At 41.9% G+C, this 17,045-nt stretch overlaps 1 protein-coding gene across 3 annotated transcripts in view; it reads left to right on the top strand.

The window, feature by feature from the left end:
• AP2B1 (adaptor related protein complex 2 subunit beta 1) overlaps positions 1-17,045 on the top strand; it is a 1,330,026-nt gene that overhangs the window by 543,036 nt on the left and 769,945 nt on the right. For all 3 annotated transcript variants that reach the window (XM_044063279.1, XM_044063277.1, XM_044063278.1), the window contains exon 14: positions 555-747. In XM_044063279.1, the coding sequence (XP_043919214.1) occupies positions 555-747 (193 nt within the window). The remainder of the gene's footprint in view (positions 1-554; positions 748-17,045) is intronic.

Here is a 17,045-nt window from a genome sequence, read left to right as displayed (position 1 = left end):
GTAATACTTCTGTGTCATTAAGGATACACTATTAAATTAAATTAAATTAAAAAACAAAGAAGAAACGAGAGAGGGATCCCGTAGCTATAGGTTATAGAAAGGGCCACTGCCGAGGGAGTAGGCCACTGTGCCATTTTCAGTTTTATTTTATTCTAGAACCTATCTAAATTGAAAAGGAAAAAATACAAAGGGTGTGAGGTAGATGGCACTTGATGGTAAAAGTGTTGTACTGGTTGTCGAATCACTGAATAATGAGAGTGCATTTTACTTTGATTCTGATTTGTGTATGCTTGCGTAGGGAACAGGAGGAGGCAGTGCTTGATTAAGGTTTGTTGAATAAAACCTTGAAAAATGTTTGTAAGTATATTTACAAAAAAGCTACATCATACAAGTACTCTTCATTTTGTGGTCAGGCAAAAAATAATGCTGATATTAAGTGCATTGATGTGTTCTAAACAGATGTTTCTTACAAAATAGTCGTCTGGGAAGACCCTTGTATTTGGTGTAAGAGATGCTAATAAAATTTTTTTTTTCTCTCCCTCTCTTTTTTGAAGTATTGATACTGGTGACAGCCCCGTTGGTACTGCCTCATCTGGAGCACTGGATCAACCTCAGGTGATCCCATCTCAGGGAGACCTCCTTGGTGATCTGCTGAATCTTGACCTGGGCCCACCAGTCAACGTTCCTCAGGTGTCTTCAATGCAGATGGGTGCAGTGGACCTCCTTGGTGGTGGATTGGATAGCTTAGTAAGTCATTCTTTAGGAGTGTCCTGTTCTTGTAAATGTTTACTTTAGAGGTAATGTCATGTTTAAGAACACAGATCTAGAAAAATGAGAGAAAGCAGTTTGAAGTTGCATAATAGACCTTTCAAAAAGGTGAATAAGGTTTTAAGAGTCAACAAACGTGATAGTTGCAGTGAATGCATGAGATGTACACAAGGCAGTTCTTGCATTGGGAGGTGAGCAAGTAAAGTGCTGGCATTAGTGTAGTCATTTACTATTGTTGGTTAAATGAGTTTTGGTCTTTATCAACTCCTGACTGAGATGGAAGCCCAACAGAAAACCTGTCTACCAGGCTCATCCAGAGATACCAGATCGGAACACATAAATTAGACAGCAGAATGTCCAGAGTCCATGGATAAACCCATACACCTAGCTGCTTCTCATAGACCACCTCTTCACCAGTGGCATTTGTTTTTCAGCAGCAGTGTAATAATCCTCTAGAAGGAGGTCATTATCTTTAGGTATGTATTTATTCCTTTGCTACATTGTTTTTAATTGATACTAGTTATCTATCCCATACATCTCATTTTTTTCATCACTGGTGTAGTAAATCATGGAGTAGCTGTTCAATGTTTCCTGATGCTGTTGAAAGGTGGTAGAAAAAAGTCCCGAGTGCAGTGCATAAAGTGGGGTTCCATTGTGTCCACTTCAACTATAAGACCGCAGATGCAATGGCCAGGACTGTACCCAGTTTTTCATAAATTCTTAGACTTTTAATAGGCTAACAACCTGCGGTGGCTTTCTAAGCCTAGCCAAGTTTTCCCAGAATAATGATGTCCTGCATCCAAGTAGGACATTGAGGTCCAGGCACTTATACGCTATCTCTGTCCATAAGGGGCATGGGTGGCAGGCCCTGTGTAAAATTCCTATTCCCCATCCACTTGTCTAGGTTGTGCATAAACTAGGTATTAGACGAACCCAGTTTCACATGGATGGGAAGCCTGTTCCATAGGAGGGGGAGTCTCTGGGACACATCTGTTTCTCCAACATGTTCTCTTTAAGTCACAGACAAAATTCAGGTCCCTAGACCTTGTATTTCTGGTTCTCTTTGACTTGCAAATATGTAGGAGATTCATAAGTGTGGGGTTTGTGGATGTTTTGTAAGCCAGGCATGGATCACTCCTCAACAATCTATAGGAGACTGAATAGAGAGAAAGGGCTTTAAGGCACTTTTCATAAGGTAAGTTTGTTATGCCTTGTGTTCTTTTTGTAAGGAACCTTTGAGGTGTATGATTGGTGTGATAAGTGTGGAGTACAATGGGGGTAATGACCTGTTTGGATCTAGATGCCATGCCCTTACTTATAAGTTACACCACATAAAAGGACTTCCTCCCCACTGTGGCCACATGGTGGTCGAAGGTAAGGCTACTGTCTATGTGCATACTCAGAACCCTGACCCTCAGGAGTGAATTACCAACATGGTATTTAGCTGAGATGGTTGATTTCCCAAAGGGTACAGTTATGCATTTCTTAGCATTGAGTTTAAGACTGTGACTGTGGCACCATTTGTTAATCAGAGAGTCGACCTTCATGATGAATGCTAATGTCTGCAGGGGAGCCGATAAACCTCCAGCTTGCAGTCATCTGCAAACATAGTCAGCCATAAACCTTCAGCATTTTCTTCCATTTCAGAAAAATGAATGCCGAAAAGGAAGGGGCCCAATATGTCTGGGAGCCCTGGCAGACTCCACTAGTAAATGCCTCTTGGTAGAGGTGGCCTCATCTATTTTGAACTCCTGGTCCTATCAGTGAGTCAGTTGGCTGTCTAGCAGGTGGTAAAAGGGTCCATGGGGCAGCTTTCTCCCTTAGTAAAGATTTGTGCTACTGAATCTGTTATTGATGGCCTGTTTAAGGGCAACTGCCTCTGACATACCTTAATAGGATGTTCATGGACTACCACCAGAGTAGGTAGCAGGAAGGTTACCTTTACAGCAAAGGTCATGTGTATGCGCTTCATTTTTATGTTTTAAAATGATTAAGACATCTGGAAGGTAAAAGCCTTCAAGGACAAGAGCTGATCTGCCAGTCATCCGCGTACCCTGCCAAACCCTCCACCAGAATCCAGAAAGAAGACTTTCTCCCAACCAGTCTAGCAGTAGTTATGAGTACTGCTTATGGATTTGCCACAGAAAGAAAGCAGATCTCTATTCTCCCCAACTTTTAGTATCATTGTGAGGGAGAGATGAGGCCAGGACAGCACAGGGAAAAAGACTAGTTTCTGTCAGATTACAGAACATTTTTAAATCAAAACCTTGGAGTTGGCATATATAAGTTGAGGGATGTTGGGGGATTGCCCCCTTTTAAGGAAAGATTGGTTTGGTAATCACCAAAACTGGCTTTAGGCAGTATTTTTTTTTCAAGCAGTTTTAAGTGTTTTTCAGATTCAGCATGATTCTGAAATGACTGTGCCTTAACATTGCTTAATCCTTTTCCTTTCTTGTTTTCTGACAGACCAGAGGGTATCAAAAGACATTTTATTTTAAGGTGGTTAACAATTGTATATTTCCTTTCTGGCATCCCTGTCTAGAAATACTTAATCAAAGACCTGTAGCTCATATACTTGGGGCATGCTTGCATATGTGGTAGCAAATGCCACTATGTTCCCATCTTTATTTTTGCCACTCATGCAGTTTGAATTTCTATCCTAATATACTTTATAGGAAGGTGCCTGGATTTGAAACTGAAAAATGTAGAACATTAAATTTGTGTATGCATTCAGGTCATGAGCTAGGAATCTTACAAGAACTGTCTGGGAAGTGAGCACCATGTCCAGTGTTGCAGAAAATGCCAGTACCTCATTGTGATCACGTGGTGCAGGTGAAGTGAGAGAAACTATAGGACAAAAAAACACACTAGACTGGAGAAGCGTCATCATCCAGATTTACTATGCTCCTAGTACTTTGGCATCAAGCCTTCCAGAGAATAATTTCTCATAAGGATGGTACAGATTAAATACATTTCACTAAATTGATTAGTCCAATTACTCAATCAGTTATACAATAATTAATTGTTCAGTGAGTCATAGTGATTTAAAGTGCATAAGCATCAAATAATGACACTAATATATACTTAAACAGTATCTAATGAAACTACATAATATTATCCGACATTGATACAAAAACATTCATAATACATTTGTTAAAGTTACACATAATGCATAATCTTACACATGTAAATCCAACTCCATATTAAGACCATTGGGCCATAGGGTTCCAAAATTAATGATATACCTACTTTCCATTCTCAAGAAAATGCGCCCATATTCAACATCCTGTACTGCATAAGGTTTATTTAATACAGTAAAAAATAAACTACTGGTATTCCCATTATGTATGGCGTGAAAATATTGGGCAAATGGATTATTCATCCTTGCATTTCTCACATCCCCTGTGTGTTCCATAATTCTTCTTTTAACCATTCTTCTGGTTTGACCTATATACCATTTTATAGGCTGACAGTCGCATTCAATGGCATAAACAACCCCGCTACTACTACAGTTGTAGGATCCTAAGGCTTTGAACTTTTTTCTATTAATCAAGCTACCCGAAATATTTCAAACTTTATCACACACCTTGCATTTCCTACACCTGAAAGTGCCTGCTGTATTTACATTTTCATCCACTCTGCAGCTGACCCTGACATTAAGTAATTCCTTTAGATTATGAAATCTGTGATGTGAAAATATAACTCTGCCAATGAAGACATTGCCAACCTCATCATCCAACTGGGTAATAGGTCAAAACCTATATACCAATGCTTTTAATGTTTTCGAAAAAGGGGAAATTTTATTGACGAAAAATACGTCATCCTCGGACACTTTTTTGGAACCTTTAGACCCATGACCTTTCCTGTGGCCCGATGTCCTTGCAGGGATAAATCTCACTTTTGACCCTCTCTTCAGCCTTTTTCAGCACCTGCCTAGAGTACCCTGTGCTAGCTAACTTGGATTTAACAGCATTGAACTCTTTATCCAATGTGGTCTTGTCGTAAACATTACCCCCAATGTGTTTAAATTCTCCAAAAGGAAGAGATTTAAGCAAATGTTCTGGATGCATGCTGTCCGCACTCAAAAAAATTATTAGCTGCTGATGTTCTTCGTCTTCCATTGCTGCAGTCCTTACTATTGGGTATAGTATAGTCCGCATCCAGAATACCCGAGTATAGTTAAGCGTCGGTCAGGGCAGGCGCGACTGAGCGTCAGAAATCAAGTACTAATGGTATGAATCGCCCATATATCTCATATTTGTTTTGGTGATCCGATGATGCAGAAGCAGTTTTGCGAGTGCAGGTTGGCGTTCTGAAATTTTCCCGAGCGAAATATTTCAAAACCGAATTTCAGGCTAAACTAGAGTTGGCTTTTGGTTTTTTTGGTTTTCTTTGCCTTTTTAATGTCCGGATGTCAGAAAAAGATAAATAACTGTTCTTGTCTTGTGGGAAACAAATACCTCATACCATATACTACATGTATACCCTTGTTTAGGGGCTTGTTGGTTGTTGTTGGTTGCGGCTCTTCTAAAAGTAACAAAAGCACTGTTAGAGGAGGTTAGACTGTGCCAGATTAGTGTTTTATTTGCGTTGCAGTTGCAAAGCCGCGCGCGGATGCTCGGCCCGCGCGGCGCAAAGCGACAAACACAAAAGCAGAACAGCCCCTAGAGGTTGATGAACCCGGCAGTCCCAGTGGTCGAGTCTAGTCCAGTGGAGCCAGGGTAGGTCCAGGAGAGGAGTTAGAGAGTCTCAGGCAGACACTTCTGGAGTCAGGGGCATGGCCAGGAGGCTGAGGCAGGCTGAGGGGCTAGGCAGGCAACTATAACTATTCTTCCTCTCTTCCCAAAGTGGTTAGAGCCTCTCCTTTTGTTGCCAAACTTCTTTTCAGAAGGTAGGCTTCCTTCAGCTAGCCTAGGTTCTGTATCTATAGCCTTTGCTCTAAATGGCAGAAACATAAGCTACTAGAGGCAGAGGTTCTATGGGATTAGGTTGATTTAGCCTTTCCTAGGGCCCAGAGTGAAAGTTTGTGGAACCAGTTTTGAAGGTTGAAAACAGGGTTCAGGGGCTTCTGATTCTCTTCTCGCCTCTGAATTTCTTTGCAGGATTCTGATTTGTATTGATTCTACCTCCTGGATGATTTTCCTTTCAGAGATCTCTTGTTGAGGAGACTGGATTTTAGATGGGGGACCATGAGGGAAGACTGATCCAGGAAGAAAGGCAGGGGAATTTTCCTTCAAGAGGAGGCTTAGGCCCTTGTTTGTACCTCCTGTGTTGAATGTGGTGGAAGATGTTTTTATTGTTGAAAACTTGAACCTGACTTTGCATCCTGTGCCCTGAACCCTGATATGCTGGTACTATAGGTGATAGGTAGTTGTTAAGTATTTGTTTAAAGTCCTGATGACCAAGTGTTCTTTAGGGTTTAGGGGACTGACAGAAACTGTGAAAAAGGTGCCTAAAGGCTCTTCCCCTAAGCAAAGAGGTGAAGGACAAAGAGGTGGGGGCGTTCAATGGAATTGGGTGTTAGGAAAACATGGCCTTCTATCCTCTAGCCATGAGCAAATAATTGAAAGTATTCATTGAAAAATATCAAAATTATCTCCTGAATGTATTGAAATCTAAGGTTGATGCTTTGTGTAAAGTATTGCTGGATAAGTGTGGAAGTAGTTTGTGTGTTTGAACAAGTGCTTTGGGCAAAGTGGCAAAGTGGTGGCCCACTAGTGCAGGCCGGTTGTGGCATGCGCCTTTGGGAGGCTGCAACTTGCATAGGCATGCCTGTTTGAGGGATCAAAATTGAAGCAACATTGATGAAAACAGATTTTGGGATGGATGTTTAAGTGCTTTTAAATGGTTGGTTCACCTTGAGGAAGCAGTTTTAAAGAAAATGGAGGACAAAGCTAAGTCTATGCAAACTGTTAAAAGATTTTTTGTCTAAACAGCCAAGAGTTTTTCTGAGAAATTGGCCTGCTAAGTTTAGGTAGGCGTGGTGGGGTGATTCTCAAGGTTATCCTTGAGTCTCTAGGTGTAGAGCTCTGCTGCCTGGGGGGTGAGCAGGCCTAGACAGACTTTCTTTGAGGGCTCACAACAGCCTGGTGAGGGCGAGGTCAGTGGTCTAAGTAGGAAGACTCTCTACCTTCAAAACAGTCCTTTTTTTGATTAGGTGAATTTCTCGTTTGTTGGCTCAATTGGACCAGACACAAAGTGTTGGGGAGGGGTCAACAGTAATTACTCAAGCATCATCCTATTCTGCCCTGTGTTAAAAGGGGCCTAGAGTTTTATTCTTAGGAGTTCCCTCTCTGTACCTCCTCAGGGGACTTAAGGACACATTTGGAGATCTCTTATCAACACTTACCTACACTTTTACCCTCTCAACAAAGATCACTGGATGGTAACTTTAGTGCTTACAGGGCTTCACATTGTGTTGGCAATATCTCAGAGATGTACTTCAAGCATCTCAAGGTTCAAGGCTTACATTCATCTGCATTTCAAGCTAAGGACTCAGGGCTTATCCTCTGCATTCATTTTTCTATTCTGTTCTCGCCCAGAGTATTGCCCTTTTCAGTTCTACACTGATTATCTTCTATCCTTAGGGCTCTGGCTGAGTCTTAGCTTACTAAGGAAGGAGGACGACTTCTCTCAGCTGGATATCCTTCTAGTGCTAGGATTATGAGGGTATTCTGTAGACCTTCTACAGCATCTGGAATATCTTATAGCAGTGCTAAGATGATCAGGTATTCTGTGAGTGAAATAAAATGATGGTTTAGACACCTCAAACAGACATAAGCAGGGCTTTGTGTCTTCTGGAACTTCCAGATGTCAAACTGCATAGAACCGGACAAAAGAGCAAGCAGACACCTGGCAACCATCTTGCTATCAATTAGGTCCGTTCTGCATGCATTGAAGGAAGTTCAACATTGCCAAATGGCATATAAGGACACTGCACCCCAGCTCTCCAACTGTTATTACAATATAACACAATGGTTTTGAACACTGTTTGTGGTGGGCTAAGGAATTTTAGACAAAACTGGTATTTTGTGTTAGGCTCAGAGACAATTTTAGACAAAGTGACATTGTGACCGGCCAGAAGCTTACAGAACTTACCTAAAGACTCCGAGTCAGATTTTACATCCACCAGCCTAGAGACATATACACACATGGCTAAAATAGAAGTGGTAGCAGTTACATATCAACATAAAGGAGATGTAGGCTATCCAGGTAAGCATAAAGCAGCAACAAGGAGTTCGCACAGCCAGGGCAACTGTCATTAACAACAGACACAAAGGCATATTCTCTACTTCAACAAACAAGGGGAATGTTTTGTTATCTCTAAACACTTGTAATGATTTTTTGCTAGAGTGCGTGCAGGCTTGTGCCTAACTCTTCAGGCAAGGATTTGACAAGACACTTTAACTCTTCCACAAGTGGAAACTGGATCCATACATGTTTCCAGCAGAGATCAGTGGATCCTGAATCATGGATCTCAGTTCTTCTCACTCAGTTACATGGCTTAGTTTTTGCACTACTTCTTTCATGGGCTTGTTAAGTGCATCCATTCTCTTTCACACTGCCTTTAAAGTGGATTCACCAACATGCCTTGGCTTTCCTTCATCTGTATGCTTTTCCCAAGGTGCCTCTTCTTCCAAGGTACTGATGCCTCTGATAGACAGGTATTCCTCAAGATTTTGAGCTACTCCAGCAGGCCAGTCTGGATAAACTCACACCAAGCCTTCTTCTTGATTCCATCAGTAGAATCTACTCCTCTAACCTTGTCTTCTCCATGTATCCACTCTTGAAGAATCCTGTGCTCAATATCAAAGCTTCACTCTCTTCTCAGGTCTCAACTTCCTCTTCATCTTTTAAATGGCATTATGGGTGTTCTGACACATACACAAATGGTAAAATGTGACAATGGAAGAAAAACATGTTTTAGAAAAGGGTAGAAGAATAAAATGATAAGATTTTTCAATTTCTTGAGTATAAAGAATTTTTTATTTTGGGGAGCCAAAACAAAGTTGGAGCTTCAATCTCTTTACTAAATTCTTTGGACAAGGGTCTTGTCTCACTCATCATGGATTCATTGTTTCTTATCAACCAGCTAACTAGGATGAAGACCAGACCACCCATACATCCTTTGTTCAAGCAGTTTCTTAGAGGGCTGGGTAATACTCCAAAGCTTTGAGCTTGAGTCCTTGAGCTATGGCTGAATTTTGTTTTGTGTAACTGCTGAATTGGACTGTTTTTTTGTTGGAATGCCTACTGAATTAGGAGTTGCAGGCCTCTTGGACTTTTTGTTTTTGTTACTTATGCAAGAAGGGTGTCAAGGGTGTCTGATTTTTATGCTTTATAGGCTTTTGAATTTTGACTTCATTTCCATATGGACAGAAGATTATTTATTCCTTTGCCCCTATAAAGGAAATTAGTGTGGTTTTTTAATTGTGGCTAATTTCCCTAAAATTATGTGACTTTTTTTTAGTTAAGCAAGATTATTTAATACTAAAGATTTACCTTTTTTTTAGAGTTGTACTTAGCCAATTGCGTTATTTTATTTCTAGGTGGATTGGCTTTTGCATTGCATTTTTTATTCCCAGTTTCTGAGTGTTTGCCAAGTTTCACTGTGCCTCATTCCCGGCTGGGCTTATCCATGTTACATTTATTTCGGCTGCCACAACTTTTGTGATCCCATCATGGCAAGGAGGTTACAGAGTGCTTGTTAGGCGCATTTCCATGGGGCCTGCCTACTTGCAACAGTTTTCTCTGGGGTTTGGGTCTAAGGCATACTTTGAAGCAGCATTCACCTTCTCCTGGCCTTTCAGCTAGCCATTGCTTTTTGATTTCTCACAGTGCTCCTTTTTGCCATGCATCCCTAGCCTTTTTGCTGCACATGTTGTCAGCTCCTGCTTCTTTATGATTTGCCAATAACCGGGACCTGATCTTTTTTCCTTTACCCAATAGTGCAAGGGTGGTTGTGACCAGGATAAGATCATTAGTACAGTTTGTTCCCTATGTACCATTGAGATTTATCTCCTTTCCCTCTCTGTTTACGCTGGTATATCTGTGGTTAGGGTTCGACTGAGGCAGTGTATTTTCTATTTATATTTTTTGGTGGTGCATGTTTTTTGGCTAAGTATTTTTGACCTTGTCTTTTTAGGGGGCGTATTGTTCTGAGGGCGACTGGATGCGGACTATATGCAATAGTAAGGTCTGCGCGAATGGAATCCTCGGAACCCTGTGACCGTCAACTTTCCTTTTAAAATGGTTTAAAAGACACCAATTTGTTCTCATCAACAAATAACTCCAAATCTAGGAATTGTATGTTTTCCCTGTGCATTTTATAAGACAATGTTATGCCATACTGATTCTGGTTCACTTCCAACATAAACTGTTCAAAAGGCTAGTTTCCCCTCTACATACAAAAAACAAATCATCCGTATATCGTTTGAAAACTAACACATTCTATACAAAATATGTATTCCTGTAAATATAATTATCCTCAAAAAAATCCATAAAAATAATAGCGTATGATAGGGAGTATAATGGCCCCATAGCTGTACCTGTTTTTTGGTAAGAAATAAGAATCTTCAAACATAAAAATGTTGTGGGTTAGTGCAAATTCTAGAAGCTGTAATAAGTAATTGGTTCTAGGACCTCCCCACAATAACCTAGCTACAGATTCCAGGCCCCAACTATGGGAGATGTTAGTATACAAAGACTTAACATCAACACTTAACCAGAGTAATCATCCTTGCATTCCATGCCTCCCATAGCATCTGATAGCTCTTTACCATTTTTAGTATGGGAGGGGACTCGATTCAGATGTTCCTTTAACTGTGCATCCAGAAAAATCCCTATATTCTGGAGATACCCCACCCCCCAACCCCCACCCCACCCCTGACACTATGAGCCTACCAGGAGGATTCAACAAATCTTTATGTACTTTGGGGATAGCATACAATCTAGCCATTTTGGGTTGTTTAATATACAATTTTTTAACATTATGTGAGGAAAAAAAATCCTAATCTTTCTCCCCTTTCCAGCAGTTCTAACAATAGATCATTGTAAACATCCAAAACATTCAAATGTACCTGTTCATAGACACCATCTTCTTGTAAAACATTTTCCACCATGCAATTATATCCAAGTCTTGACATGATTACCCAATTACCCCCATTGTCAGCCTGTGAAAAGACATAGTTCTTATTCAACCTTTGTAACTGTCTCAATGCATCCTGTTCATTCTTCTTTAAATTATGAGGCTTGTAACTGTCAAAAAACGTTTTATATTCCACTTGCACTTGTTTACATAACACCTTTTTAAAATTTGTTATTGCTGAAAATGTTCTGGGTGGGTTAAAAGAACTAACATAAGGGAACCAAGGAATGGTTAATTTCTCATAACCTTTTCTATATTAAAAACCACCTGTGACATCATCCCTGTTATTTTCAAATTCACACTCATCCATGAAAATGTCAACTAATTCATTCTCATGCAAAGATAAATCCAGCAGTGGTTCTTCATCATCTGCACTACAAGCTGCATTACAGCCCTCATTATTAACATGTTTTTTTTTTGCAAAAAAATGCTTTTAAATGCAGTTTGTGGCAAAAATGGCCCACCTCTAACATATCATCCAAAGTCGGAAAATATGTAGATACAAATTTTACCCCCTTTATTAAAAGACTGTACATGCTGTTATCTATTTGTAACTCTGACACCACATTAAACATTTCATCATGACTCACTGACTCTTCTTGACCCTCATTGTTTAAATTATTCGTAATATACCTGATATTTTCAAATTCATGCTCCACATTAAATACAACCGATTCAACCTGACCATCATCGAGTCCAAAATGTCCAACTCTAAAATCTATATTCCCTTCATTTCTTCCTGTTCTGCCATCTCCGACTGCGCTTGCTTCTCACCTGCTGGGGACTCGCATGTTGGGTGGTGTTCTGTTGAACTTGTTGGTCGCCTCCCTCACTCAACTTCTCAAACGAAACACTCTTTCTGATATTGATGCTGGTACTTGCTTCAGTGGATGAGAATGACTATTTTCACGAACTCCGAGATCTTGTGGCCATATTCTTTAAGGTGGACTTACTTCTCCTAGGTTTTCTTTGCCATTGAAAAATTAGCTTGTTTTTATAATCTCAGTCATCTCTATCCAATTTACTGCGCTTCCTTTCCAAAATCTCGGCTTCAGCGTTTCCCACCCTGGCATGAATATCCTTCATTCTCTTATTAAATGCAGCTATAGGACAACCATGATTCCAGCAAAATGGTTGCAGTAGCCTGTTTAGTGGTTGGCAGGAGAGAAAGAACATTGTGATCTCAGACTGGAGCCTAAGAGGAAGGAAGGGTAAGAGGTAAGGAGAGCTGCAGTTGATGACAAAGTATGGCATTTCAGCCTCTTTGATTCCATTTCACAGGTCAGTTTATATGTCTGTTCGGCAATCATGAGAATGTCAGGAGGGGCAACTCCTGGATAACACTTTGGAAAATGAGTCTTGGAATTTGAGTAAAGGCCTTCCAACCTGGCTTTGGTCCTTGAATTCTGGGCAAGCCTTTCCAACTGAACCAAAGCACAGGAAGTCTACTACATTCGCTCCCCCATATGAGACAAGGCAATACTTTACCATCAAGGGTTGTGCAGGCTCCCACAGGCCTGCAAGAACCTGCTGGGCCTTCAGACATCACCACCTCATTGGGCTTAGGTTCACTGTTATGGTGGGACATGGCCAGGCCAGTGAAAGAGGGAGCACAGTCAGGGTATGTTAGATGATACCTGCCTCAGGGCTGTATGTAGACCTCTTGTTTAGTGCCACCTTTAATGAACAGTTCCCCTCATAGTAGGAGTCTTGTCATCTGTACCAGCTGTGTGCCTTCTCTCCAGCATATGCCTGCATCATAAAAATGTGCAGGTCAGTGACTTGGGGAATTCACAGTAGAAATTGTTTTCTCTTCTCCCAGTACTCCTGTGCATTACATTCAGAGAGGGGCCGATTGCTCTTTGTATGAGACAGACTGGGATGATTCTCTTGTTACTATTACCTCTGTTGATGACAGTTTTTTTTTTTTTTTTTGGTCCTCCCTTGCACATCATTCTTACCGACCTCATCCCTAGTGCCCCCATGCCACATCTACCAGCTTGTCTCCTAAACCCCCAATCCTCCTCCTCAGACTTGTTGTGAAATTGCTGGGGCTGGTTGTGGATCCTAAGTGTGTCCCGGGAGCTTGTCTTTCTTTGCTTCAATCTGGAGGGGGTTTGCTCTTTTATATGCCATACCCACTTCCCTTTCCCTGTCCACCCTCAGTAATGATGTCATTCAAGGACAGTTTCCCCATCCATCGACCACTTCCCCCCCTTAGGGGAGCACCTTCCCACCTTGGTTGGATATTGCCATCCCTCCCTTCTGGTCTGTCAGTCACTGTAGATGCTAATCAAACCCATGGTTGGGGTGTAGTCAGGGTTTTATCTCTCTGCATTACCTCATTGGATTAAATGATGTTTTTTTGGGAAATTGTTTACCTCATGAAGTTCTCTTAATTGACTGTTGGTTTTTCCCTCAAAAGAGACTTAATTATTACCAGAGGAAGAAGGAAAGGGAGCCATGAGTAATTCCATCCTTGGATCCTGTCCGTAAGGGTGCCAGTTTTGCAACTTGAATGTATGCAGAGACTGATCCTTCATTTTCCAAAAAGGCAGATGTCTTGTATGAGGCTTGGGCTGAGTGGCATGCCATACTCTGCAAGTTTCCTAAAACAGACACTTGTGTACACCCTTCATGGGGTCTGGAGACCCCTGTATCTTGCTACTTCCCACAGAGCAAGGAATTGAAAGCACATTAGGGCATAGGATACTCCACTGTTTCTCCCAACTGTACCAGTGTGAGTCCTCCATAATAGAACAGCTGCTGGAAAAACTTGTGGAGCACCTTTATTTTGAAGTAGAGACGTACCTGTAAAAAAAAAAAAAAAAAAAACCTTAGTAGTCTGTCACCAGGGTAATTTCATGTCATCTACTTTGCCTTCACTTGTTGTGACACAGTGGCTAGGACAGCTAAACTGATGTTTGCCTGCACTGGGTGGCATAGCTGAGGTTCTGTTTGTTTATGAAGTGGTCTGACTGCCTGTTCTGTTACTCTTGTGCTGAAGTCCATGTCAAACCCAGAGCTGTTGGACATGCTACACTTAAAGAAGTACAAATCCCTCAGAGACGCACGCTCCAGGGATCTAAACCTTGTCATCACAATGAACATGCTTGAGGAATAGGTTCCTGACCCAGAGACTCCCCAGACTCTGGAATAGACTGCCCATACATGTGAAGCAGAGTGCCTCTTTAGCCCTCTTCAAAAGGAACCTTGATGATTGGATGGGAGATAGGAAATTCACCCCGGGATCATGTCAGTCACCCTGCTAGACAGGTGTCCAGGGAAGTAAATACTGTGAGAAGAAATAGCCAGGGAATTGTTATGGCTAGGCTTGTATAGGCCCTAGGGTCAATAGCCTAGTACCAACCTATGAACCTATAAGAGAGGTTCTCATTATGGAGTCTTCTTGAGAGATAACTAAGGAGCTAAATAAGATTGGAAAATGCCTTATCTACCATGGAAGACAAGTCCTGCATTTCCAACTCCCTCTTTCCTCGGCCAGAGCATCCCAGTCTGCAAAGATGAAGCTTCTTTCCTTTAAAAATGAAGAGTATCAGGTGGATGTTCTTTGTGTTTCACTGTTGCAGTCATCGCACTTGGGTTATCTCTCTGCATGTAGCCCTCAGTCGGCCCGAATACCAGAGTTTTGGGATTGCTGTGTCGGATGCTGTCATCAGGTGTATAAAACATACAGCCGACGCCATTACAGCAGCTTTTCTTGCCGCGGGAGCCCGAAGCAGAAGTAGTTCACAAGTGCTGGTCAGCCACTACCTGAAATTTTCGTTTTTCGAGTTTCAAACCTAAAGACTTCTAAAGCTAAGTACCCCATTGGGGATTCTTTTTTTCTTCTTCTAACCAATGTCAGAAAAAGTTAACAGTTGTCTTGCCTGTGGAAAGCAAATACCTCACAGAGATTTTCATTCGTACTGCGTCACCTGTTTAGGCCCAGACCACGACGTTCCTCGCTGTCAGTTTTGTGCCTTGTTTAAGACACAAACTATTCGTCGACAGGCTATCTTTGTTGATAACTCCTTTCACTCTCGTTCTCCATATTCGAAATGGCTTCGGTAAGCCATCCGACTACCGATCTTCTGAAAAAACATAAGGATAAAGAGAGAGACAGACCGCATAGGTCCAAAACTGCCAACAACGCTTCCGTTAAGCTAGTCGCCAGTCCGCCGGTACTCAGTGAGGTGCTTTCACAGCCCCTGATACCTGCTTCTACAGATTTGCAGGCCTCTGCTGAGACCCATTCGGAGTCCGGTATGCCACAAGATGCTTCTTCAATTATGGAACCTGTGGATGTCTCTACCTTGGATGGGTCGGGAGCCGCTGTGCAGGCATCAGCTTCTGAGGATGTATTCCGACCTTCCGATGTTCGTATTAAACAGACTATTTCATTTCAGACTAAAACGACCGAGTTTCTCAGGCCCAGAGTTCGCACTACGCCTAGAAAACCAATGACCAAAGCGCATGCTCAAGCTCCCATGCCACAGAAACAAATGCTTAGAATGGCTGAAGACCTTATAACTCTAATTAGGGGAAGCCAGCCTTCCCCCTCTAAAAGACAAATAATTGACTTCCCTTCTGATTCAACAGACCATGAGTCCAATGACTCTGATACCTCTGATTACCCGGACATACCCTTATCTACCTATGAGGATTCGGATGCAGAGGATTCCATTCTCTCTGCCTCCCCTCCAGAGGACTTTTCTTGTGGTGAAACCTTGCATACCTTAAGAGAGCATTTCCGCTGGGAATGCCAGGACTACCTACAGTCCAAAAAGAGACTCAGAGAATTTTTAGACTTGCCTCTGCACAGGCCTCTAGCTATGCCCCCTGTCCTGGATATTATAGATGTTTTCTTGGAATCCAGTCTTACTCCTGATACTTTATCACCAGCTCCTAGAAAGCCTGACTGGGTACTACAGGGTACCTGACTCTCACAAATTCCTCTTTAAGAATTCCACTGCAGATCCTCCAGGGACCTAAAGGTATTGAGGATACTACAGCCAAAAATCCTACCCCTTTGGACAGGGATTTGAGGGCTTTAGACAGATGGGGCAAGAAGGTATATACCTCTGCAACTCTTGCCATCAGGGCTTTAATTGCCAGTTTCACATGTTTAAGTACCAGCAGTATATTGTGGAACTAAACAAAGAATGTTGTTGCTTCCAGATTTTTCAGAAAATAAAGATTTACAAGAGTTAATGCATTCTGCAAACCAAGTCCGTAAACATACTTTGCAGTGTGGTTTTGATGCCTTAGAAGCATCTTGCAGGGCTGCTGTCACTGGGTCTGTACTGAGAAGGCATGCTTGACTGAAGGAAAAAAATCTTGCCAGACCATGTCAAAGCAAAATTACTAGATGCTCCATTAAACCAGGAATGTTTGGCACAAAAGCAGAAGAGGGTTCTTAAAAAGATGGAGGAAAAAGCTAAATCTATGCAAACTGTTAAAGATTTCTTACAGGTACAGCCACCTAGATTCAGAAGGCATTGGCCTTCTGAAAACTGGCCCTTTCCAGTCCCTACCAGGTCATCTCAGCCCAAACCCAGGGGAAACAGGCCACCAAGGCTACAGTCTCATGATACGCAGAGATCTAAACAATGGAGTGCTCCCTCCTCAAAAACAGGGCGTGGTAAGCCACCCCCTTATGGAAAAAATTCACAATGATTTGTCTTATCATCCTTCCCAGCCATGCCCAAGTACTTGCACCTCTAGGAGGAAAACTCACCCTGCATGAAAAAAATTGGATGTCCATTACCCATGACCGATGGGTCCTAAACATTGTATCCCAGGGATACAGATTCTACTTCCACTCACTGCCAACCCCAAGCAGGTTGCCTGACCTTCCTCCAAACCAGTGGGCAGTGGCTCAAAAGCAAGTACTTTCTCTTCTCAGTATCAGGGCTATTCAGTCTGTTCCAGCAGAGCAAAGGGGACTGGGTTTCTACTCCAGACTATTCCTGGTGCCCAGAAAAGAGGGCTGTTGTCACCCTATCCTGGACCTGTCCATTCTCAACATCTTAATGGTGGTCCCAAAATTCAAAATGCTTACACTACAACAGCTGCTTTCTATGCTGGCCAAGGACTCCTGGCTAGTCACCCTAGACCTAAAAGAAGG

This window comes from Protopterus annectens, chromosome 2.part1, assembly GCF_019279795.1.
Source record: "Protopterus annectens isolate FY-2018-M chromosome 2.part1, PAN1.0, whole genome shotgun sequence".
Classification (NCBI taxonomy): Eukaryota; Metazoa; Chordata; order Ceratodontiformes; family Protopteridae; genus Protopterus; species Protopterus annectens.
The sequence above is the reverse complement of the archived record's forward strand: the minus strand, read 5'-3'. Positions and strand labels throughout refer to the sequence as shown.